Here is a 27,080-nt window from a genome sequence, read left to right as displayed (position 1 = left end):
CCATCAGGGAGATAAGAATGCTTGATGGACCTCCACAAAAGTGGAAAATTTAAAAAGCACAAATCTATTACTACCTACATTCTTATTCATTTTGTAAATATTTTTGTCCCTTTCCTCCTAAAAATATAGCTACGTTCAGCACTTAGGCCATCATTTACAAGTTAGGAGTCGTCTAAGAAAGAACACTTGTCTTTGTAACCAGAGGAGTAGGGGCTGCATTGCTGCTACTTATATAAAGAAGCTTGTTTGAAGGGGATCACTATTGGTGGCAGCAGCAGATTGTTTTATTTGCAAAACTTTTTAAAACGTTTTCCCCCCTTAGCAGGTGAGGTTCCAGAAGGCAGATACTGGCTGTAAACCATTCCCCTATCCATCATTTGCCAGGAAATTCTGAAGGAGAGAAATTACTTTTAAAAAGTAATGATCTTATGGCAGCTTAAAGACTAACACAGTTAGTATAGCGTATTATAATTTTTTCAAACTTTCTTACCTAGTCTTTTGTGGTATTTTATGCCAAAATGCTGTCTATCTGATAGTACTTACCACATATGCTGTTTTCCTTTAGGGTCCATACCAGTAGATGGTTCATCCAGTAGAGTTATATGAGGGTTACCAAGCATACATAAGGCAAAACATAACTAGAGAAGAGGAGAAAAAGTCAAATTTATAGCTGATTATTCTAGAGAAGGGTAAACAGATAGGAGATTGTCTCCCAAAATGCATCGCAGTATTAAAACTGAACACTCAGAAAGCCTCAGGACATTTTTTCTAATATAAAAAGTGCAACACCAGCCTTCCTCCACTGTGACTACCTGCCACTGAAAAGAATAAAACTTCATCCTGAGAAAATGGAAATGGGTGGCAGGCAGGGGAGCACCTATTGGTCCACTCTTTCAGCTGGAAAGGACTTTCTGAGAGTCACTCTGTGCAGTGAGTGATGAGGTTTTTAGTCCATCTCCCTACAGAGGAGAAAACACTTAGTACAACTTTCAGTACTCTCACCCACTGCACTTTTCAAGTGTACACCATTCCATTCGTCTTCTTCATGGTGAGTTTTGTTGGTGCTGCTGCTACTGTATTCTTAGTTATTAGAGAAAAATGTGGACTTGGTTTTAATTTTTAAATCTTAATTTACTCATTTTTATTCCAAAAGCCTCTGCACTTTCACTGAGCTTAAAACGTGAATTTACATCCTTGCCTACGTGAGTTTTAGGCAATCTGTTTTGCTGTCTTGAACTGCATAATATTCCTCCCATCTGAGTGATATGAATCTTTTTATCATAGAATGGTTTGTCCTCCTCTCTCTTTCTCAGTCTCTAGTCACATTTAAAAAGCTTCACTAAGGATCAGGATAGTGGAAGAGGTCTGCCAGGATGGTGCAATAAAATAGATAAAATATTTTTTAAAGTCCAATTGAAAACAATTTTAAATGCAAGTTTTAAGACCAATTTCAAAAAATTGTTTTGGCTATCCTGAACATTTGTCCTGAAGAAGAAAGCAATCCCTCTCCCAGGAGGGAGGGGAGAAGCAGTTTGAGTAGGGGTGCTCTTATAGTTAAATGTTCACCCACCATTCATTGATAAAGTATATCAATTAATTATAAATACAACTTATTTTGACAGTAAAAATACCTTTCGCTTGATGCCTGACCCAAGTTTCTTTGTTCTTTTCTGTAAATGTTCCTTAAAATCAAGTGCACTGGAAATGCTGCAGAAAACAGAATTAGCATTTTTATAGTCTTGAAAAAGATGGTTTACATTTGTAAGAATTTATTAAGTAGGTATGCAAAAATTTAGCTTGTGCTCAATATATGTTTTTCAGTATGATAATTAAGATTCTTAGGATTAATCTATGTAGCAATCATAGCATAGTACATGGTAAACACTGTCCAATAAAAGGGAAGGGAAATGTGATATGTTTAACACTTAGTATTATCTAAAGTAGCAGTTACTACTGCTAATACGCTTCTTGGCTATTAAAGCACTCATCTTGAATACCTACATGAAGAATTTTCTAGAGTCATTCTCTTTTCCAGTGTGTTACAAATCAGGATAAATGAATGGGAAGCCCTTTTGGTAACTGATTCCTTCAAATTGACTTTTTCTATGTAGTTTTTTTTTTAGTGTGAAAGCACCATCTAGCTGTCTACCCCACTTTGTTGTTGCTGTTGTTTAGTCGTTTAGTCATGTCCGACTCTTAGTGGAGAGTTCTGACTAAACGCAATCCACCTGGAGCAGATACTGGCAAGCCACTCCAGTATCTTTGCCAAGAAAGCTCCATGATCAGAAACAAAAGGCTACCCCACTTTAGAGGAGGAAAAAGAATGATGAAGCAAAAACAGGAGATAGAGCCTCAAAATCATGTTGAGAAGTAGGAAAAAATGCAATACACCCTGCTCTCAGGAAAACTTTTTTCATTTTAAAGAATATTCAAAGTACGTACTGACTTTCCCTTTTTTTGTCCATTCCCTTCCAAGCCACTCATCAAATGTGAACATACTGCTTATGCCTCCTTTAAGTACTTGAAGTAGTGGGTACCTGTTTTCAAGTATTTCAAGGAGACACAGACACAGCTTTATTCAAGGAACTCCAGCACATTTAGTGAAACTGCTTGTATCTGTTAAGGTATTTATAATAAAGAACCATTAGTGTAAGTTCTCTGCGCGCATGCACACACGCACGCACGCACACACACACGGGTAATTGCTCTCAACATACAGTAAATCATCTGTAACTATACTGTGCAAAGTGGAACACACAGAATATAGAAATATGACCCATTGAACGGAGGACACTTTTGAAAAAACAGTATGCATTTGTCAAAAATGAAAATGTTGTGCCTTTTCAGAGTATGTATCACAAATACCCCTTTCTTGAGCCAAGAATGACATTTCTACAGCATGTTAAAAGCTTAGGCTACTTACACTCTCCAAGGAGGCCCTATGTAAAGTAAGAGAAAGCACAACAGACTAATGAAAAAGAAAATAAAAGGCTTTAAACAAACTTTACCATTTTACGACTTCTTTCATGTCATTTTCACTCATTCCTTTGATAGCACCATAAATTTCAAAATGTTCCTGCAATGTGACATCAGGCCAAAGTGGATTTATCTGTGGACAATATCCCACAAATCTCATGGAATCATCCTCGTTATTCTCACCTAAGGAATAATCTCCCAACAGCACCTGTGGATATACCAGTCCTTAATTCAATATTTTATGTAATGTTTGTAGTTATCAAGAGGAAAATACTTAGAGATGAATGTATACCAACCTGAATTTTATAAAAACCTAAAAGACTTTCAGATTGTTTAACAGGATATCCCTTCTGTTTATCATGAATACTTGCAGCATCCCAGTTTTCATATCTGCTCTTCCTGCTGAAGCCCTATACTCCCCTGCACTCCATAGGACTGATTGATTGTTTAGTTGACTGATTGACTGATATACTACTTTTCTCCTAGGGCTAGGTTATAATAAAGTTAAATATAATAAAGCTTACAATAAAGTTAAAAAAATCAATTACCACTAAAACACAGTGAGTTACAAATGTTAAAATGTAATTATAGTGGTTATACTATTACAAAATAATTAAGTTAAAACACCGTACACATTCCAAATAAAATAATAATGATTTACATTAAATTTAAAGTAAAATAGTGCATATGTTAAAAAACTTGTTGGTTGCCAAAGAGCCAATTGTACAGAAAACCTTTGCCTTCCAGCAAGATAGGGGGGAAGGGATTAGCCCTGCCTTCCTCGGCAGGGAGTTTAAAGTCTGGGACAAGCCACTAAGAAAGCCCTCTTTCATGTCCTCACATATGCCTGTGAAGGTGACGGGACTAAGAGAAAAGCCTCTCCGGCAGATCTGAAAGCCAGGGTAGTTTTTTATGAAAGAATACAGTCTTTCAGATAGCCCGGACGAATCATGTACGTAGAGCTTTTTTGGTCATAAGGAATTTCATACTGAATTTTCTGCAGAAATGGATCAGTCACCAATACAGTGGTTGCAGCAGGAAGTTTATCTGTTCCCTGTAACTGGTCAACACTCTGGCCAAAATTTTCTGGACCAGCTGAAGTTTCTGAACACTTTTCCGAGGCAGCCTCATCCACACAGCATTACAGTAATCCAAGTGGGATGCAATGAGTGACCAGATGAGAAATTTCCAAGAACAGCTGCAGCTGGCACACTAGTTTTAATTGTGCAAATGTACACCCAGCCATCAAGGAAACATGGAAATCTAGGTTCTGTACTGAACAGAGGACTACACTGAAACTGTGAACCTGTTCGTTCAGGAGAAGTGTATTTCTGTGTAGATGAGTACAGAATTGTACAGGAAATCATTTATCATCTATGAAAGTAATCAATTTAACACCCATTTTTACTTTCATAGAATCATAGAATAATTAAGTTGGAAGGGGCCTATAAGATTATCAAATCCAACCCCCTGCTTAATTCAGGAATCGAAATCAAAGCAGATCTGACAGATGGTTATTTAATTTTCTCTTAAATGCTTAAATGGAGTGTTCACAACCTCCTGAGGTAACTGTTTCCATTGTTGTACTGCTTTAACAGTTAAGAAGCTTTTCCTGATACAGTGGTGCCTCACATTGCGATGTTAATTCATTCCAGCGAAATCGCTGTAGAACGGAAACATCGTAAAGCGAAATTAAAAAGCCCATAGAAACGCATTAAAACCTGATTAATGCGTTCCTATGGGCTTGAAACTCTCCGTCCAATGAAGATCCTTCATAGCGTGGCCATTTTCGCTGCCCGTGCAGCGAGGAATCCGTCCCAGAAAACAGCAGGCAGCCATTTTTTTTACTCGGCGGCCATTTTGAAACCGCCGATCAGTTGTAGGAAAATCATCGTTTTGCGAGAATTGGTTCCCGAAGCACGGAACTGATCATTGCAAAGCGAAATTTCCCCATAGGAAACATTGTTTTGCGATCGCTTTTGCGATCACAAAAACTTTGTCGTTATGCGATTTCGTCGTAAAACGGAACGCTCGTCTTGCAAGGCACCACTGTATTCAGCCTAAACCTGGTTTCCTGTAGTTCAAGCCCATTATTATGTATCCTGTATTCTGGAGTGGTCAAGAACAGATCCTGCCCCTCCCCTGTATGACTACCTTTCAAGCATTTGAAAAGTGTTATCATATCTCCCCCTCAGTCTTCTCAAGGCTACACCTGCCCAGTTCTTCCAGTCTTTCCTCAAAGGGCTTAGTTTCCAGTCCCCTGACCATCCTTGTTGCCCTTCTCTGAAATTGCTCCAGTTTGTTGACATCTTTATTAAACTGTTGTGTTCAGAACTGGACACATTACTCAAAATGAGGCCTAACCTCTATCGCATTGGCTTTTTTGCAGCCACATTGCACTGTTGATTCATATTCAGCTTGTGACCTACAACAATTCCAAGATGTTTCACATTTGTATTATTACTAAGCCAAGTATTCCCCATCTTGTAACTGTGTATTTGGCTCCCCCCCTCAAGGTGTAGAACTATCCCTGTTAAATTTCATTTTGTTTTTTTCAGCCCAGTGCTCAAGCCTATCAAGATCATTTTGAATTTTGTTCCTGTCTTTTGAGGTATTAACTATTCTACCCAGTTCTGTGGCATCTGCAAATCTGATAGGTATTCCCTGCACTCCTTCATCCAAGTCATTAATAAAAATGTTGAAGAGCACTGGCCCAAGATCTAGCCTTGTGGTACCACTTGTTACCTCCTCCCAGCTTGAGAAGGAGCCTTGATAAGCACTCTCTGAGTACGATTCTGTAACCAATTTCGTATCTACCTGATAGTTACTCTATTCATTGCAGGACTGTCAGATTCAAGATGGAAAAGAATCTTAATATTGAATGCTGTTTTGTTTAATTGAACAATGCACACTGCCTGAGCTGTGAAACCTATTCTATATGAGAACTTCTGTAATGAGTAACAAAAAACTGTCCTCTGAAGATGCTGGCCACAGAGACTGGCAAAACATTAGGAAGAACAACCTTCAGAACACGGCCAAAGAGCCCAAAAACGCACAACAACCAATAACAAAAAACCTTTGCAGGAAAAGGGGGACATAGATGTTTCAAGATGGTATATTGACAGACGGGAGTTGAATACCTGGCCTGAAGTTGGCTCTACTTCTCCTACCAGAATATTAATCAATGTGCTCTTCCCAGCTCCATTGGGACCAAGGACCCCTAATATTTCCCCTAAAAAAGACAAGAAGAAAAGAAAATCTGCTTATTTGCTTAAAAGATTATCCATTGTATTACATACAAACACTGCTATAACACCAACCTTTTTTTACACAAAGGGAGACATGGTTAGTTGCCACTTTCTTAATTTTCCTTCCAAGAAGAAAATCCTTCTTCTCAGCATATTCTTTATGCAAACTGCTAATTAAAATTGCTGGTTTCTAATAAAATAAAAAAAAATATATGAAAAAACACATTAAAGTAAATACTCCCCTGAAGAGCAAAAACTGGCCAGGCAATGTCAGAAATAAATGGACTTGACACTTTTCTTCCATACCCAAACCTTCATGTGTAGACATGATTACAGAGTGGCTATATATACAGCTCACTTCACATGCCATGATACTACGAACTTCTACATGACCTTCATCACAGGACAGACACAATACTGACTTGTTCATGGGTATGAAAAGCTGAGGCATGTAACTGTTAGAATGATCACCAGGTCACTAAAGTATAGATTGCTTTCCCGGATCCCCAGAAAAAAGACCATCAACCAGCTGCTTTCAGATCTCTGTGTAATGACACCAATGTTGATGTATGAGACAAGCTAGACAAATCGTATGTTCCCTTATATCAGGATCTAAATACAGTACATTTTGAGGGCTAAAACAAAAGGGTAAGATTTACCACCTCCTCACAACTCTGGCAGGTTGTCATCTCTTTAACTCTCAACCTCTCAGTCAAAACATCTTCATCTTCATCTTCATCATGTGGCACATCTGGAAATTTCCAGGGCTTGACTTTCAGAGGAGTTCTGAACAGAGGGAAATATATTCAATTTCTGTTCATGGGAATCTTTGACATAACTAACAAAAACAATGCCATCTGTTTGGTAAGCTTGCCACTGAAAATGCTACCCATTAAATGAATTTGAAAGCAAAAAACATCCTTGTTAGAGAACTGCTTAGCCAAGAGGTTCCAGAAGCGCAATCACATGGAAAGCACAATAAATAATGTCTGGAGTTTTCCAGTTTAACTCTGGGAGTCTGGCAGCCAGTGGCCCTGATGGCTGTGGGATTCTGGGAGTTTTAGTCTGAAAACCCTCCCCAAATGTTTTCACCTCTGACCATCAGTAAGCACTTTCATATTTAAATAGAGAGGGTTCCCAAATCCTGGGATTCTGGGAGTTACCCACCACAACTGGAAAAGGAACAACAGACAGAACTCTCTTCTGCCCTCTCCCTCTCTCTGATGGGAGGCCGAGCAGGAGCTCTCCAGGGTCAACTGAAGGAAAGAGCCATAATAGCCCAATGGGAAATTTTGTCAGATGAAAGGGGATAACTGGTTAGGAAAAAGCTGGATAGCATTCATGCTATTGTAACTATAATTATCTCTTCATCCTAGTTAAATTCTCGCATGCAGCAGTAAGAAAAATGCTGCTGCATGTAAGATCACTGCATACCTACTAACCAAAGAAGCCACTGACAAAAATTAGGTAGAAGAGGGTTTCCGGAGGAAACAGTAGGTTTGGAAATACAGGGACTGTTTAAGACAACCATCCTAGCACATTCTGGAAACAAGAATTCCTACCCATTAAATGAATTTCAAACAAAAAACATCCTTGTGAGAGAACTGCTTGGCCAAGAGGTTCCTGAAGCGCAATCACATGGAAAGCACAATCAAAATCTGTCAAAAATGTATACATAACATTGAGAGGTGGGGCTTCGTTGCAGCAAGATCGGTCGAATTTCAGAAGGGCTCCTGAAACTGATTGAGATGACTTGGTTTTGACTCCCCACAAACTTGGGGGGGGGGAAGGACTTTTACTAGGAGAAGTGAAAGTCTGAAGTAACAGAATCTGACTGAGAAGGGAGGAGGGATGTCTGGATTTGAAGTCGCATCTGGAAGCAGAAATTGATTTGGAGCCTATGGCGTCTGCCCAGGTCATGAATATTCATAGGATATCTGCATAGACCAATAGTAGTACTGGATGGGCGGAGTCAAGAGATAGAACAGACTCAGCAGGAGGAGGGGGAGTTAAGAGTGTTAGAGAGTTGGGGAGACTGAGAGAGTTTTGGGAATTTGGGTGGGAGAGTGGTGGTTGAGAGGAATAAAGGAGAATGCTTGTTTAAGACTTAACAGCATTGCCTATTCTATCAACAATAAACCATTTCTGTTTGGTTCTTTTAAAATGACATATGGCCTGGACATGTATCATTAATAATAGGTAATGTTGATGTAATCAACTGGTGGCAGCTGAGGGGCACATAGTGTGAGCTCTTTGGTGAAACAAGCAGGGGCCAGGTGGAAATTGTGACAGAGCCATCTTGACACAAAGCTGTGAATGCCCCATGACAGGGAGCAGAAAAGTACAGAAGGATTTTGGAAATAAGCTTGACCAGAATTTGAAGTAAGTGACTTGTTTTACATACTTAAGGACCTAAACAATGAAGAGAGTGGGTGCAATTCTCAGAGAAAGTGACTAGATCTATATCTGGCCAGACCAGCAGGTATCCCCCCCCCCATCTGAGACTTGACTGGGAGAAAGAGAATGAAAGAAGGAAAGGGGGGGTGAGAAAACGACTTTGCTTGTATTGCGGCAATAAAACTTGCTTCTGCAGGACGATATAGTATAACTATAAACTACTGATGGATTTAAATCTGTGAAACAGCCAGGGACAGTCTTGGGAAAAGATTTGAAAGTCCTTTCCCCTGTCAGCCATTGCTGCCTACAATCCTGGAGGGAGAGATTAAATTGTAAATGTTTTCTGCCCCAAGACATAAGCTACCATTGTGAACAACTACTGTGCTTACTATCTGCTGGAAAGAAATCCAGATAATACCTCCAATCATGGAACAAGATGTTCTCAAGAATATTCAAAACATACAGTGGTGCCTCGATTTTCAGACACCCCTACCTACGAACATTTCGACTTATGAGCAGCTCCACTTGCAAAATTTTGCATCGGCTTGCAAGTGGAGCTTCTACTTACAAACCCAAAAAGGCAGGGGAAAAGGGCAGGAAATTTAAATTGACTAACCATTGGCGGCGAAGAGGCTGGCAGCGGCGGTAGCCCAGAGCCTGGAGGCTTGAGCCTGGCTGGGATACTCCCTCTGGCTGCTTGCCTCCTGACGGGCTCCAACAAGACCGGGGGCAGCATCAGCCCCCTCTGCGGGCCGCTGCCGCCGCTGCTCGGCAGGGTGGCCGTGTCAGTCCTCGGCGCTCCTCGCTGCCCTCCACCATTTAAATTTCCCGCCATCGGCTCGTGGAAGGCAGCGAAACGGCACCGACCCAGGCATCATTGGAGCCCGCTGGGAGGCGAGCAGCCGGAGGGAGCACCTCGGCCAGGCTCAAGCCTCTTGGCGGCGGCAGTCACAGCAGTGGTGGAAGCCCAGGAAGCTGAGCTTGGCTGGGTTGGTCCAGCTGCTCACCTCCCGGCCATGGCGGTCTCAGTGGCGGTGGAAGCCTGGGAGGTTTCGGAGGATTCGGACTGGTAAGGTGCTGCTTTTTAAAGTTTTGGGTGGGTGGCTTTTGTTTTGTTGGGGGGGGGGATTGAGGGTCAATTTTGTTTTTTGGTGATTTTTTTTTTTGCCATCCCAGCGTGGGACTTGCTCCAATGTTTATTTTTGGATATATTTATTTTTTGCAGTCCCAGCATGGGACTTGTTCTGTTTATTTTTATTTTGGTATTTTTTAAAATGCTGGAACAGATTAATCCCATTCCCATGCATTTCAATGGGAAATGGTGCTTTGACTTACAAGCATTTCCACTTACGAACATCTTTTGGGACAGATTAAGTTTGTAAGTCGAGGCACCATTGTATTTAATGGACTACACCAGATAAAAGCAGAGATGGATCAGCTATTTGAACAAATTAAAGATGTGGGGACACAAATGGAATTTACAGTAAAGATGGAGAAAAATCTAGAACTGCGATAGGAAATTAGTTTTTTTAAAGACACAGAGGGAGATAATTTTATTTTTAAATCCCAGAAGTCTTTAAGAAGAAAAAAGTGAAGATACAGTGCAGTGGAGAGCTAATTTGTTAACCCGTCTTATGGAGATGTCAGCAGTAGAAGTGCAGCAAATGATGAACTTTATGCACTTTATTATGGAAGGGAGAGGAATGGAGATGATGGGACATATGTTATGGCTGATGGGACAAAAACAGCAGATTAAGTGAATTAAGCTCTTGGGAATGGATCTAAATAAATGGTCAGTAAGATGGAAGATGAAGAATATTGATGTAGAACAGCAGATATAAATTTGGCAGGATAAGATAGATAAGATGTTCTATAGACGATCAAAAGAAGGAAATGTTAAATTTAAGAGGGTATTTTGTGGTAAAAGAATATATGATAAAATAGACACAAACTAACAGTTATAATATTGATTTAGAGCAATAGATATAAACTTGACAGAATAATACCAAACCTATAAAATTAGTAAATCTAAAGATAAAACGAAAGAGAAGGTCCAAGAACATGGAAATTATTAATTATAGATATCTTGGAAAATTGCTATGTTTTTTTTCTTTGTATAATTTCCCTTTTTAATATAATTGTATAAGCAGATGTAAGAATACTTTTCGCTCTCTAGAATTTTACCCTTTCCTGTCAGGGTTCAGTAGAAAAGGTACCACAACCCAGTCCTGAGCAAGACCACAGGAACAAGTTAGAAACAACCCCACATCCCAAGCAGAGATGAGCCAACTAAGGTTTTGAGTCCAAACAGCAGCCAAGTAGAAGGATGACACAAATTGTGGTCAGACAGTCCAGTAGTCAGAGTCAGGAGAAACAGTATCAAGGCAGCAGGGTCCAGGGGTGCAAGACAGGAACAACAAGGCAGGCAGTTAGGCCAGGATCCACCAGGCAAAGCAGGAATAAGGAAGTTTGGCAGGTGAGGCACAAATAACACCACAGCATGGCCAGGCACCTTTGTTGCTAAGGCAAAGGTCTGTAGTGAAAGCCTGTTCTCTTATAGCCCAGTCCTAAGATTCCACAGGGTGGCGCTCTTGAGGAGTTGGGCAGGTGCAGGGAAAGGGCCCAGTCCTGCAATCTGTAGAGCAGTTCTCCTCAGAGGGATGGGGCTGATCCTGCATACACAAAGGTTGCATGGTTCCAGCATGGCCCCAGTCCTCGCACTTTCCTACCCTCCACTTCCCTCTTTTACCTGGTCCCCCTATTTGTACCATAACCCCTATACCTATGAAAATTAATAAAAACAATTTTAAAAAATGCATACATTACCCCAGAAATTATACTTTGGATTTCATAAGAAAATCTAGCCGGCTGCCAGAGGAAGAGGGTAGGACGAAAAACTTTCTGACTATTTCATAATTTGAAGGCACCCCTACAAAAGTACAAAACTATGCTTTTGCTGATCTCCTTTGATATATCAAAAACATCCTTTGAACATGTGTACTGTATTTTACTGTGTTTAAGACAATATGTTTTCCTAAATTAGAGCAAAAATTGAGAGTTGTCTTATACACGGATGCTGAACCGCTGGGCATGCAAGCCATGCCAATGCTGCTGCCCATGCCAGCCCAATGCAGGGAGTGGCGCCACTTGCTGCCGGGCCTCAGCTCAAGCTCACGCTGCCGCCTTGTCCCCTGCCCAAAGGGAGACCGCAAGTGGTGCTGGAGGAGGTGATTGGGCATCAGCGGAAGTAGGAGGCGGAGGCGCACTCGGCCACCCCCAGCACACATCGCAGCTGCTCACTGACTGCGACTCCAGCGCCGCAGGAGAGCGAGCGAGTGAGGCGGAGCGCAGGTAGCCTGGGCGAAGGCCCTGCCCAGATCTGGGGAGGGGGAAAAGGCGTCCCCTGGGTGGTCCTCTGGAGGATGCACCAGCATGGAGGGTGCCTGCTGATTTGGGCACTCAGGCTCAAAAGGGTCAAAATTGGGGGATTTATACATGGAAAAATATGGTAAGTTGTAGAGTTATAAAGATAGGACAACAGGAATTCAGCACATTTCTGACCACAAATGCCAATTAAAATCAAAACATTCTTCATGGCTAGTATCAGTAGAGTTGATTGAATGTTAAAACTGCTTCCAGCAGCAGACCAGGGAGGGGCCAGTACTGCTCACTCTCAAAATCTGCTCCAAGGGGCTGGGAAATGGAGCGGTGCTAAGTCAAAGGGGATGAAAAGGTGCTAGTGTAATGTTGGGTTTATGTCCATGTGACTTTCCTGTTGGAAGCACTATTATAATTTCTTAATATTGTGAAATACATATTCACTGTACACGTGAGCTACACTGGAAACTATTCTAAGTGAGACAAATATTTACAAGAGGATTTTGACCACTGACCGTGAGGAAAGCTTACCCAATAATATATAAAAAACCAAGCCCAGACAGAGGTATGTCTCAGGATGTCACTTCATATCAGGAAGCAAAGGACACAACTCTTGGCTTAAGGACTCCAGAGAACAACTCTTGGACTGCATACTGATTTTCTAGTTTCCCCCAAATATTACCACCCAAAATTACCACTTCAGATTTCCCAGGAAAGCCCTGAAGATCAGCATGGGGTAAAGGGGCATCATTTCTTCACAGGTGAAGAGCATTTTGCTCCAAATACTCTTCAAAAGCTACCTGCACTTACAGTGCATGTCTTCCTGCAGGCTCCTGCTGGCCAGTTCTACCAATGTAGTCTTCCTTAATGACAATTTTGAAAAGGCAGATGTTGACACACTGACCTGAAAAATGGGTCCTGTCTCATTGATTTGCCTCCGCACTTCATTTCAAGGTAGCGCAGAAGGAAGAGCCAAATCACACATTGCAAATAAGGCTAAAATGAAGAGCATATTAGACACATTGATTAGAACAGGTTCACTCCTTTGCTAATTACATTTATATGTAAGAATAAACTAACAGGTAATTGAAAAAAAAAGAGGCTTAAAATGTACCATGCCAACTGCTGGGCTCATTTTGAACCCACTCCATTGTGCACACTGAGCAGTTATGGTACTATAGCACTGACAAGCAGATCCGTTAATGCATACTTTAATGAAAAAGATACCGCTCTGCTCTGGCTTAAAGCAAAATAAACAAAATCAAAACCTTCAAAAGCAGCCTGGTAGCTGAATGACAGGAAACATTAGTTACTCCCCCCCCCCCCCCCAAAAAAAGATGGGCAGGACTTTCCTGGCTCTGTAACTGTTGTGACCTGCAAAGTCCAAAATGGATTGAGACTAGTATATCTGAAGGAGCCTATCTCCCACAGAACCCCCTTTCTAATTTTCTGTCATTATTGTAGCCATATCATAATGTCTCACTGGTTTTGTTTGTTTTTTTAGTTTTTTGTTTGTTTTTGTTTTTTGTATGCAGGGCTTGGACATTCTAGTAGTACTACATTTATTCTGGAACTCCTTCCTGAGGGAGGGGAAGATGTCTCCTTCCTTACTATGTTTGAAGCAGGCAGGCAATACTGCTTTGTTCTGTCAGACTTTTAGTGCTGCTTGATCATGCTTTATTATTCAGTTTAATTTTCAGTTATGAATTCTACTTATATCCTTTCTTTCTTCCAGTGAGCAGTCTCAAGGCAGCAGATATGGGTTTCCTCCTGCCCGCTTTGTCTTACCTTATCCTGTGGTAAGGTGGCTCAAAAGGCTCAAGTTTCATGGCTCAGAGGAGATTTAAAACTGAATCTCATAAACCCCAGTCTCTCACCATAATTACTACACCACACTGGATCTTTTTATAGAAAGGCCATGACAGGCTGTCCAGCTGAAACTATGTTTCTACATTATCTTTTTTTGAGAAGAGCAAAGATGCATATACACAATCTTTTAACATTTTACATAAGAATCTGTTACCATCAACAGCAAGCCATTACAAAAACATCAGTACTTTGTCTTACTTTCAAAAATCCATCCAAGCAGATCATCTCGCAAATCTTAAAGAAAAATACAGTGCATTGCTTACCGCTATTACTGAAACTAGCAATCTTTCTGAATTTCTTTCCATCTTGCGATCCAGTTTTCGGGCTATCTAAAAAGATAAAAAAGATTAATTTCTAAAACTTTTCTCATATTTTCACATGCCTGCAGTCAAAATACATACTAACCTTGAAATACAATCCACAAACAGAGAAAATCTGGAATGCTTAAGTTTCCATCAATCAAGAGCATCTAGAGGAATTTGCAGGAGCAGGTGCAAAGCTGTGCTGAGGCATAATACCATAATTTGCACACACCATATGTATTAATGTAACATCATACCTGTTTCCATTAAAACAATGAATACATTTAGAATTTGAGGGACAAGCACTCCACCTCTGCCTCTCCAAAAACCAATCCAAAAATACCATTGTAACTTACACAACTGGTTTTAATGTGATGCCTCCTTGCTATCATTTTCTGGATGGTACCCACTGTTAATGAGCTACACTAAGTTTTATAGACTGGCTTGACTCAACATAAGGCATTGTCCTATGTTCCATGTTGCATTCTGAGAATGGATGTGTTAATGCATGCTTAGTTGCTCACCCAAATTAACTGTATGACACAGTATAATTTCCACAAAGTTATACTCATTTACGAATGGCTTTTCTGTATTTTAAGCTTTATGCTCTATATTGTTTGGAAAAAATTACTGGCTGCACCTACGCAGATCTCTCTACTTTGTAAGGACAGACAATCATAGCCATCAAGTGACAGACATCACAAGGGCAAGTGTATAGTTTTCAACAATGCTCTTACAAACTGGCAAACCCTTTTCAATTGCAAATGCTCGTCTAAGGAGATGAAGGAAAATCCTGAAGATTATTTTCTTTCAAAAAGACATGTAAGTGCACCCATGATGGTGCCTAGAACAATACAAAGCAAGCTGAGGTGTTATTAATGCTTTTTTAAAAGTTTTTGGAACATTTGAAAATTAATTTCTCCAGCTTGTATTGCTTGACTGTGTTAAAAAAAATTAGGTAAAGGAAACTGCTCTCTAGCTTAGAATATAAAATGAAACTTTGTTTTTCAAAGCCATGTTATCCAGGCTGCTTTTTTAGTTCTTTCAAATTAGTCCTTTATACTCCATGTAACTCTTGCTGACAGTGAATGCAGTTAGGGCACTTAACCAAGGCATGTTTTATTCTATTATCTTTTTAAACAGAGTCAATTTCCCCCCCTGATAATTCTTGGAAATATTTCAATCTGTCATTTCCCGTCAATCAGATCTAGTGCCCTGAATGTCCTTGTTTATGGACAGAAAGAGAAAATGTTGAATTTCTAAATATTATCTGTCATGGTTAATAAGGAGAAATACAGTTTTCAAGGAACAATGTAATGAGGTGACATTAGCAAAAAAAAAAAAAAAAAAAAAAACCCAACAACAACAGAAAAACAAAAACAAACAAACCAACAGCATCGAAAATTGGGAAAGAACCTTCAGAAACAGTTAAATTTATTTTCAAAAGAGGCACTGAAAAAGCTTGTAAAACATGCTGGTGCATTGACAAACTGAACGAAAGAGACATTTTCATCACTGTTCAAGTTATTAGAGAACCTGACAAAGCTTTCCTAATCTTGCAGTTTTGCATGAAAGCAAGGGGAGAAATTGCTGCAAAAAATATTGGTGGGGTGCGCTAGAAAAATACCTGGGAGACTGCACCTAAATCTGATGACAGAACAATATGGGCCATCAGTGAACGAGGATAGTCAAATGGGAGACTCTCTTCTTCCACACTAACTGGAAGGATTAAAAAAAATAGCTTAATGCATATTAACTGAAACAGTGGAAGATTCTAATAGTGTATTTTAGAATATATGTGCACTTGTGTCTGTGTGCAGTGTTTAGTTTTCCTGCTCAACCTTTCAAAATTTATTTACTAATTTTTGATTTGTGGTTTGTAAGATAGGGTACAATTGTTCTATCCTGTCAAGAGCATTTTAAAAATAAATAATGCTATCTACTTTATTTTTTCATGTATAAGACACCCCATGTATAAAACACCCCTCCACTTTTCTAAAGCAAAATTTCTTTCTTTGCAAAATTTCTTTCTTTGTACATTTACCTTGCAAAAAGCAGCTTCCCCCTCCAGGTTTTGCAAAGAAAATGCAGGGGGAAAGCAATTTATGCTTTCCCCCTACATTTTTGTTGCAAAAAGCAGCTTCCCCCCCTCCAGGTTTTGCAATGAAAATGTAGGGGGAAAGCAGAAATCACTTTCCCCCTCCATTTTCTTTGCAAAATCTGGAGGGGGAAACAGGGATCACAGCACTTTGATACCTCCCCCCATACTTCTGGGTATAAAAAGACCCTCAATTTTTCCTTTAATTATTTTAGGAAAAAGTGTCATTTTACACATTGGAAAAATATGTTAGTTAATCTATCCTCCTGATGGACCATGTCCCACTGGAGGTACTCCCATCTCCAGCACATTTTAATAGGTTCATGAGACAAGAATGGACAGAGCAGATTTTGTAGTACTGTGCAGTCTCAGTTATACTTGGAGAAATCTGTAAGCCCTATGCAGTCATTAATTATGTGAAGCCCCCTGCCTTGGGGAATATGCTCAGTATGAACACAGGAAGACAATTATCTGAAGAGAGGGAGGTTGCTGTATCTGGATGGCCCCTCCGTGTAAGCCAACAGAACTGGGATTGTGGCTCATGTGGAGAGCCTACCTGGATGGAGCAGGCCTCTCCCTCACACTGTCATTTTTATGTGTTTCGCATGACAATGGATTAGTATACGCCCTTCAACACATGTCATGCAGGATCTTAATGTTGGATTTTGCATAAACAATATAAATATGTATGCCCAAAATACAGGATTACTATATTTATGAAGAAAGTATTTGCCTTTTTATTACTGCAGTGCCTGTTATGTCCTGGCATACCTCCTCACTAGGTTTCCTCTCCCACTTCTGCTGGTGAAAGGTATCAAATCTCATCACCTAAACATTGTTTTTGTCCACGTTTACTGCCATAAGACCTTGTTTCTCATATATGTTGAAAAGGGTCTCAAGATGCTCTGTATTTTTTGACTTATGTAAGGGAGCACGTTAGCATATGTTAATACTGCCACATTTCTCCCCCTCCATACCTCAGAAAATAAAGTGGCAGCTTATTTTTTTTTAACTTTCTCTCTTACACGTTACAAACAAAATCCATCCTTAATGTTTCAGTTCCTGAAAACTTACCTTTATAAAAGAAATTAGACAGCCAATAAGAGGATAGATTGGAACAAAGACAGAGAAACAAGTATGAAGAACGGCAGCTGCTGTATAGTACCACATAAAGAAAGCTATTTCAACGACAATTGAACAGACCAAGGCTGCCTGAAAAAGAAAAATAATTAAGATCAATAACTATAATTTCATTTTCATTCAGTGGGGAAGGAAGTAACTGGACCAGCCCCCCTCCCAGCACATGGAAGCACATGCTAAAAACAAGTGCCCAGAGACAGATTGCAAGAAAAATTCAGGGAAAGTCTCTTTCAGAGTAAAGGATCTTTGGAAATATTGGATCTTCTTAAATATTTTTTTCCTCTTGAGAAGATCAGCTGGCCAAACTCTGCAGCTCTGTTCCCCAGCCAGAAGGCCAAATGTCTGCAGCTGAGAGCAGGGTGAAACACAGGCAACCCAGTCATATAAATCACAGATTGGGACCATGCTTTTATTGGAGACAGCTTCTCTTCTAGTTACTGATCTTGCTTGTCCTACATCCTGATCTTTGCTGCTAAGTCCTTGCTGTGTGCGACTTCTGGACTGGGCTGCCTGACCAAAGGTTTGAACTCTCCTTGTTTGTTTGTATCATTTCTGGAGTATTTTAGGCTCTAGTGCTGGATCTCTGGTGTGTGGTTTACTTTTCACTCTGGTAAGCTTCTCTTTGCTGGCCTGGTACTAACCTCACCCTACAAAGAGCACAGTTAATATTATAAATACAGTATTTAAACTTACCACTGAAAAAACAAAGGACCAAAATTCTTTTGTGTTTTGTATAGCGTTAAAGGTGAAAGAGACCACATAACTGAACAGAACCACTGATGGCACATAGCCAATAAGGCAAAAAACCTATAGGGAAAAGATGACATTTCTTATTGTTGTACATAATTCAGTCTTCCAAAAATGTACATACAGTAGTTAATAAAGTAGCAGACATCCCATCCTAACCCTAGTGGGACATGATGTACGCTTGCCTGGTAAGGGAGGAAGAGAGGGAAGAAAACTGTCCCAAGATCTCCTTAGTTTTTCTTAGTTTAAAATGGGATGGGCCATCTCCAGAGATCTGGGTGCCATACATGTCCAATTCTGGAGGATCCCACTTGCTCCTACAACATCTCCCCTCACTTTTTTTAAATTGTTTTTTTTTTAACTGAAAAAGCCCATTTGTAGCATATAGTGGTAATTAAAAAAAAAAACTCTGAGAGGTGCTAGCGGCTTTCTGAAAACCTGCCAGAATTTCCCCTCATTTCTCTTCTCCCATTTGTTTCATTCTGGGAGGATGTGTGGTAGGGGCACATTTGAATCCTTGGGAAGTGTATTTTGCCCACTTCTGGTCTAAACATGTACTAAGGTTCCCTGCAAATTCTCATAAAGAATGCAGCAGTTGACCCACCTAGTCACAAACATAGCCTTCTGCTTAAACAGCAATTTAGGCTAACGTAACGTATTCTGCTCTTGGGGAGATGTAAAAAAATTCAGATGTACTATTATTAAAGATAATAGTAGTTTGACCAAACTCCGGGAGGCAGGGGAAGACAGGAGGGCCTGGCATGCCCTGATCCATGGGGTCACGAAGAGTCGGATACGACTTAACTAAACAACAACAATTATCAAAGAGGGAGAAAACAATAAAACAAAACTTACCACAGTGAGAAACTTCTCAGGAAAAAGATAAACACCACGGTGAAATATAAATAAGCTTCCTATCATAATAAGGAGAATAATGTAAAATAGAGGAATGTCAATCAGTGCCTGGCCACACCAGTAAGCAGAAGGATAAAGACCTGAAATTTTTAGTTGAGTGTAGGCTTTGATCTGCAAAATTGCAAAAATAAATAATTCATATTCATGTCAAATATTGAAAAGGATATCACCCCATCAATTATTCTTTATTTTTCTTCCTTCACTTAGTTAAAATACATATACATCTAATATTAAACAAATCTATGCACTATGAGCTGTAATCAACATTGAAAATACAGTACTGGGCAGATCACACATTCACAGTCCAACCTACTAAGCTGAAGAAGGAAGATAACTAAGACAATCTTAAGAGGCGTGAATAAACCCAGATCCAAGAAGAATACATCATAATAAGAGACCAAGTGAACTGACAGCACTCAGAAAAAAATGTGTGGTCAAAATAAAGGAAAGTAAGTACATAAATACCCTCAACAGAAACTAATAATTTCATATGGTTAGGGCCCTCCACTGTGATGAGCCAGTATATAAGACTTGTTAAGATATTGTACTCTAGTGTTACCTTATGATTCTCTGCATTCTCCATGGCAAAATATGGTGGCATCCCCGTTACAATGACTCCTAGTAACAGAGCTTCGAAGTACAACACTAGGGTGAAAACTGTATCTGTAATCTCCTGTAAATTAACAGATTTCAATATTTAAAAAAATCACTCAGAATATATATAAACTCTTGTTTGTACAGAGATCTTTTATGACCTTGATAAATGTCATTTTTTGGCTGTTGCTGCCTGCTTAGAAATACAGAAATGTGTCAATTAAGCATGCCATATGCAACAAATGCAATCTCATTTCATGGGTCTTGCTTTGTGTAATCCCACAAAGCTGGTGAATGCCAGTTTGATCTGAATTTTGCACATGTGTACTAAAAAAGAGATGATCTCAGAATTTTCCTGAACTAAAAAGGTTAAGGATCCTCTTGCCATTTAGTCAGTCATGTTCAACTCAAGGGAGTGGTGCTCATCCCCGTTTCCAAGCCGTAGAGCCAGCATTTGTCCGAAGACAGTTTCCGTTGTCACATGGCCAGTGCAACTTAGACCCGGAACACTGTTTACCTTCCCACCGAGATGGTACCTATTTATCTAATCGCATTTACATGCTTTCGAACTGCTAGGTTGGCGAGGAGCTGGGACAAAGCCACGGGAGCTCACTCCATCGTGTGGATTCGATCTTATGACTGCTTCTCTTCTGAGCCTGCAGCATACAAAGGCTTCTGCGGTTTAGCCCGCAGCGCCACCACGTCCCCTGAACTAAATTTATGAGCAAAAGTAATGGCTGGAATTTCCCTGCTGATGTTCTGAATTAAAGTAAAGACATCCACAATTACTCTAAGCTAGGTTTCCACAATTTGAAAAGACTAAGCATGGGGTAATTTTCCCCCTTGCCATTTTCTGTTCTTTCTGCTTCTTGTTGTCCCACAACTTGTTACTGATGCACCTAATAATTTGTTCATGATTTTAAAACACTGAAAGGTGTGGATTATGTACACTGAAAAGTGATAAACCTGCATTTTATTATAGCCTGGAATGCATTTTGCTATTGGAATTCTTTTATTCTTTCATTCTTTCCATACTGGCTGTCATCCAGTATTAAGCCACAACTAGAGTAGACCCAATGCATCAGTGGGGATTTGGTGAGTCGACTTCTTCATAAGTTTCACTGATTCAATGAGCCTACTCTAGTTGTGCTTTACTACTGAGTTTCAACCACTGGGCTAGTAGGGAATACAAATATGAACATAAGACATATGCAGCTTTTTTTAAAAGCACAAGTATTACTGGCACCATTAGAGCTAGATTTTGGAATACAGATGGACACAAACTGCAATTGGTGGTCTATCCCAGTTCGGTGCTACATGTACACAGGTGTTGTGCGAACACTGCATATTCCCCTCTCCTATGTTCTTCCATTCTGCAGATGATGCATGCTTCCCTCCCTGGCTCCTCAGCATGACTGCTCACTTACCGATTGCATCATGTGCTTCCCTCCTCCACCTCCTCTGGCAGCTGCCCACTCAGATGAGGTGGAGCAGGGATGCCTGCAGCACTTCATTTGAATGGGCAGCTGCTGGAGGAGGTGGAGGAGGGAAGGGCAACCTGTGATGGGTGAGTGGGCAATTGTGCTGAGTACGCAGGGAGGGAAGTATGAATTGCCTGAGGAATGGGCAAATGTGCAGAAGAGGGGAGTGTGCAGTGCCTGTGCAACACGTGTGTGGGCACGGTGCCAAACTGCCCAAACTGTAATCTGTATCTGTCTCTATTTTGTAGTACATCTGTGAACAGCTGTGGAGCCATATGATGTTTTATAGTACTGTGGCGAGCATGTAGCATTGGCAGCAATTACTGCATCAAATTTTCTTTGTTTTTTTTTTAAACTAAATTTCATGTTGGCTGGGAAGCTATATTCTACAGGCAGTAAAACAGTGACTAGCGCTTCATCATCTATCTTTTCTCCAGGGTGTTTCTCCATCTGTAGTGTCAGTTCTTGCTTCCATGGAGGGAGATCTCAACTAGGCTGGGGATCAATTTTCAGTCTCAGGGTAGATCTCCAGGGGATAAAAGGGAAGCATGCTATCAAACAGGCTAATTTGCATATTTTTTAAATTATTAAAAACATGTTCACACAGCAATTATGTACAATGGGTTTTGCTGATTGAATAATGTGCTTAACAAAATCAGAATTTTTTAAACTTAAAAAGCTCCCTTATCATCAACTTTGTTTTAATGTAAGTTTATGAGGGGCTCCAGAGGGGCTGGGGACCTGCAAAAATCAATCTTAGGGGCCAGATGTTGTACATTCCTTGGTTAGAATGTGCGCCTCAAATCATATTGGCATAACATTCCACTATGTAACTAGAATGACATCATCAACCCAGGACTATAATGTTGAACTCAACTGAAGGGTTTTATCTTTCCCTCCTTCAGATTCTGAGGCTCCCTGGGGCTCCCTTTTGCTCTGTGGAAGCCTTTGGGAGATTCAGGGTGGAGGGAGGGGAGTCTTTAATATCCAAAAATTTCAACTGGATTGGTAGCCGTCACCCCAATCTTGGCAGCAGGACAAACAATGTTTGGCTCTTAAAGGTCCCTCTCCCCTATTCCAAGGCTCCTGAAGGCTTCCCCAGGGCAAAAGGGAGTCCTAGGGAGACTCTAAACCTGAAACTAGGATAGGAAGCTTTCAAATAAATTTATTCAAATATTCATCTTCCAGGTTAATGACATCCTCCTAGTTGTGTGGCATAAAGTTACACCAATATGAGTTCAACTTATCTGTATTGAAATGCTCACACATTTATGCAGAGAGCAAAAATATTTTAAATATTCAAAGGAATGTAAATGATAAAAGTTAGGTAAGCAAAAAATAAAAGTGTAAGTGCAATTTTCAGAATTAACATTGGAAAGATTACCTCCCTTTTTACACTGGAGAAATGTCATTTTCTTGGTATAAATAACTTGGAGTAAAACAAAAATATAGTGGGGTAGAATAGAGTGAATCTATGTATCCTGAAGAAAAATCATCTATATATTTGTCCTTTCGTATTATTTCTATTTACAAGGCCAACATGCTTTACATTTACTTACTTGAAAGAAAGGATTACTCCAGATATGGATCCTTTCAGTTGAATTTAAACTGTGCAGATACAAGTTACTAATAATATTCATCATAACAGGCAAAGAATGCACCATGGTACGGTTAAAAGCAGCTGTAAAGACATAGCTCTGCAAAAAGAGAAGACATTTTACAAATCAGTTCTCGGAATCAAAACCCCACCTTAATAACTAGGTCTTGCCCTGATGCTAGAAAGATAGCGGGTGGCCAGGGGGGTGGAGGGGGGGAGATGTAGCCTTTCTTGGCAAGAAATTCCAGCAACCGGGCACAGACACTGAAATGGCTCCCTTGCAAGTCACCACCCAATGGACTTCTGAGATAAGAGCCTCTCCAGCAACAGGGCCTTTCAAATGTACAGTACATGGCTTTACAGGCCCCAGCCAGTACTTTCAGTTAGACTAGTTGTCAATAAAAAAAGGTATATGTAAGGATGTACCATTGGAAACCAAGATATCTTGGTCTCTATCACCATGTATGGGTGTGAAATTTGGACAATTAAAAAAACTGAGGGGGGGAAAATGAATTGTCTGAAATGCGGTGCTGGAGGAGAGCTTTGCGGATACCCTGGACTGCTAGAAAGACTCAAAAGTGGGTCCTAGATCAAATCAAGTCTGAACTATCTTAAGAAAAAGAAATGATGAAACTGAAGCTGTTCTCATTCGGGCACGTCAGGAGAAGACAGGATTCTCTGGAAAAGACAATAATGCTGGGAAAGGTTGAAGACAACAGGAAAAGAGAAAGGCGAAATATGAGATGGATTTATTTCCTGAAGGAAGCCTTAGGCTTGAGTTTGAAACTGCTGAGCAGGGCTGTTGAGGACAGGGCACTGGAGATTGCTCATTCATAGGGTTGTCATAAGTCAGGGGCAACTTAAGGCACATAAAAACAACAACAAAGTTGCCAGTGAAGTTGTTGTAGGAAGGGAGTTATAGCCAGTCTATAGCCAGTCCTGGTTGGCAATCTGGCTTCATTTTTTCAGATCAGCTGAAGTTTCTAAACACATCAACAGGAGCACCACACAGAGCATGTTGCCGTAATCCATATTTAACTAAGGTATGTATCAGACATCTCCAGGAACAAACAGGCACAAGGGGTGCACCAGGTTTAAATGTGCAAATGCACTCCAAGATCTAGGCATACAGGCTCAGGAATAAATCCAAAAACATCTCCAAGCAGCAAACCTGAATTTTCCAGGGTAGTGTAACACCATCCAGCACAGGTTTCCTGATCTGTCTTTTGACTGACCAGGAGGACCTCTGTCCTATTAAGCTTCATCTTGTTTTTCCTTATGTTTTTTATCTGTTATGGATTCGAGACACTAGTTTAGAACTGAAACAGCTTCTTGAAATTTAGATCAAAAGGAGAGATAGAGTGGATGTCATAACCATACTGGTGGCACCAAACTTCAAAACTCAAGTCAATCTTTCCTAGCAGTTTTATGTATATGCTAAATACTATGGAGAACACGACTGAGCCCTGAGGAACATCATACACAAACAGCCAAAGTATCAAAGAGGAGTTCCCCAACATGACCTTCTGAAATTGATCCTCCAGGAAAGACTAGAACTACTAGAAGACAGCACCATCAAATCCTATCCCAGAAGGGTGACCTAAATAGATACCATGGCTGATAGTACTGAAAGCCACTGGCAGGTCCAGCAGAACTAACAGGCACACACTCCCCCTGTATGGTTCCCAGCAGTCATTCTGTAACATGACCAAAGCTATTTCTGTCTTATAGCAAGCAGCATAACTCTTTAAGGAAGCTGAATTCAAGATCATCTTTATTATCTCTTAAGCCATGAAGTAAGTGATGCAGTGGTGATTCCCGGTTACCATGAAACGAAACAGTATTAATACACAAATATTATTAAATATTTGTTATGCTAATTTATGGCATTAAGGGGTATTTCCAATATATATTTCCAGATCCCATTTTGTTACAAAATTCCACCTGGAAGTGAATTTTATTTGCTCTAGATCTGCAAACCTTCCTTACAATCACACGTTTAAATATACACAAAACACTTTCTTACAGCCTTTTAGATTTTCAGAGGACTAGCAGCTCTTCTTACCTTATCAACATAAAACACATTTAATGCTGCACTATGGGGGGCAAATGACATATAACCACTGCCATTAAGTGCTGAATTGTGGAAGTTGGTTGATCCATAATCACTGCCATTGACTGTTTCTGTCAGTATATTCTGGTTCCTCAGAGAGCTGATTACATCATCAATGCTTGAGTCTAGATATATAATAAAAGCAACAACATATAAATATCAGAAATACAAAGACCCTTACATCCTAATGATTTACAGATCAACACATACAAAGCTTTACAAATATAACAGTGTTCCTATTCTGGACATACCTAACTTGCCCCCCTATATGAGCTTAAAGTGCCATTTAGAGATGGGCACAAACATAAAAATGGACAAAGAAATTTGTCAAAAATGCTGATTTGTTGATTAGAATTGATTCTGGCTCGTCTAAACCTTAAAACTTGAACTTTCTTGAACAAAGTATTTTTCCCTGATTTAATGAACTTCCTGGTTGTCCTCCCAACGCCTGCCCCTGCTCCCTTGCCCTTGCCCCTGCCCTGTTGCCTCTGTATCTTTAATTAAAATTTTCAAAATGATAATTTGGCAGCTGTAGCAGTAAGGCACAAACGTTGGCACCCAAACAGGATGTGATGCAGCATGTTTCTTTTTCTGTCTTTTTTCTTCTTTGACAGCAGCGCTGGTGACAGCAGCAAGAGAACCTTGCCTTTCAGTGACTCACAAAGCACTTTCTTCTCACAATAGAGAAATATGCTTTTCAGTGCCTCTAATACCACTTTCTCTGTATCCTTCTATTTCTTTTTACTATGTCTGGACACAACATTGTTCTTGTGCACTGTGGAAGAGGTGAGGGAAAATGGTTGCTGCTGAAACCCAGCTCATTTGAACCATCTGTCCTAAGCCTGTTATTCTCTGAAAATGTTAACATTCTTAGTGCACAAATACTGTACTTTATCTCCACTGTACAGGATATGGTAAGGGAATGTAGGAAATAATTTTTTAAAAACCCAATCCATTGTCTTTAAGATACAGATTCTTTTTAATTTCTCACCTGTGGTGTTTTGAATGAGAAGACTTGTCTTGTACTTGTGATGAGTTTCATTGGGCTTAAGAAAATATAAATCTGGGGAGAGCTTGATAGGGACCACAGCATTTTTGAAGTAATTATGTATTATAAACATAAAAGTCTGCATAAGGAGAAATACTGTGAATAGCAAAAACCTGAAAGAAAATAGTATAAGTGAATCTGCTACAAATTGTATATAAAACATTTAAGAATGGTTATTCTTTATAGCAAAGCTAAGTCAATTCCCCAAAACATATTCTTTGGGATCCAGAACACAGGGACAATCCTATTATAGAACCAGCCTTCCTTTGCCTTAAATGTTTTGGACTACACTGCACATTGCACACACTGGCTCATTTGAAGAAATCAGCCTTGGAAAGTTGCAACAGCAAAGTGAAATAGTTTCCCCACAAAGCTGATTCTTGGTAACATGGAATAATAGCAAATTTTGAGATAAGAGAGCCTGACATACATTAATCCATGTCTGTGAATGTTTCCTTGTGTGTAAAATCATCAAATTCACAATATTTACAAAAAAAAAATCAATTGCTTTTCTAAGATATTGAAAATGTGGAAGGTTGCTATCTGGACATACATTGAAGCATGCACACCAACAGATTTATTTTAAAAAATCAGTTCAGTATATGCCAGACTATATGGAACAAACACAAATTCCTTCACATATTCTACAAAAAAAATCTTAAGATGGATAAGATGATATTTCTATAGATCCATGTACAATAATATCACCGTTATATATTTGTTTATTTTTAAAACTGATTTCTGAACATAAATGTACAGCAGTGGTTCTTAACCTTTGTTACTCGGATGTTTTTGAATTGCAGCTCCCAGAAACCCCAGCCAGCACAGTTGGTGGTGAAGGCTTCTGGGAGTTGCAGTCCAAAACTCCTGAGTAACCCAAGGTTAAGAACCAGTGATGTACAACACTGAAACATTAATAATTAAGATATAGGGGCAGGACATCCACATGTAACAAAAAGGAAAAGATTCTTGCTACTTGCGCAGACCAGCTTCTACCATTCCCCTGGTCAGTGCACTTCCCTCAGCACATGTGGGCTCCACATGCTTAGATAACAAGTTGGGTTCTGGGTGCAATGAACCCATGTGGAAAATGCTATGCCTGCAGAAATGTTATCATGACTTTGAAAAGTCAAACAAAGAGGATCTTAACAGTCGTGAGATACTAGCATACAGAACC

General features: G+C 39.9%; 1 protein-coding gene across 3 annotated transcripts in view; it reads right to left on the bottom strand.

Annotated features, from left to right (window-relative positions):
• The window catches only part of ABCA5 (ATP binding cassette subfamily A member 5), a 96,830-nt gene that overhangs the window by 7,330 nt on the left and 62,420 nt on the right, over nt 1-27,080 (bottom strand). For all 3 annotated transcript variants that reach the window (XM_020791286.3, XM_020791284.3, XM_072990772.2), the window contains exons 20-34: nt 25,847-26,016; nt 24,808-24,980; nt 22,705-22,842; nt 19,630-19,743; nt 19,011-19,181; nt 18,102-18,215; nt 17,343-17,480; nt 14,132-14,197; nt 12,904-12,995; nt 6,887-7,010; nt 6,297-6,414; nt 6,117-6,208; nt 3,009-3,184; nt 1,632-1,707; nt 544-638 (exon numbers count right to left, since the gene is read on the bottom strand). In XM_020791286.3, the coding sequence (XP_020646945.3) occupies nt 544-638; nt 1,632-1,707; nt 3,009-3,184; nt 6,117-6,208; nt 6,297-6,414; nt 6,887-7,010; nt 12,904-12,995; nt 14,132-14,197; nt 17,343-17,480; nt 18,102-18,215; nt 19,011-19,181; nt 19,630-19,743; nt 22,705-22,842; nt 24,808-24,980; nt 25,847-26,016 (1,857 nt within the window). The remainder of the gene's footprint in view (nt 1-543; nt 639-1,631; nt 1,708-3,008; nt 3,185-6,116; nt 6,209-6,296; nt 6,415-6,886; nt 7,011-12,903; nt 12,996-14,131; nt 14,198-17,342; nt 17,481-18,101; nt 18,216-19,010; nt 19,182-19,629; nt 19,744-22,704; nt 22,843-24,807; nt 24,981-25,846; nt 26,017-27,080) is intronic.

The sequence above is a fragment of the Pogona vitticeps genome, chromosome 2 (assembly GCF_051106095.1).
Source record: "Pogona vitticeps strain Pit_001003342236 chromosome 2, PviZW2.1, whole genome shotgun sequence".
Taxonomy (NCBI): domain Eukaryota; kingdom Metazoa; phylum Chordata; class Lepidosauria; order Squamata; family Agamidae; genus Pogona; species Pogona vitticeps.
Note: the sequence above shows the minus strand (reverse complement) of the source record. Positions and strands in the feature narration are given on the sequence as shown.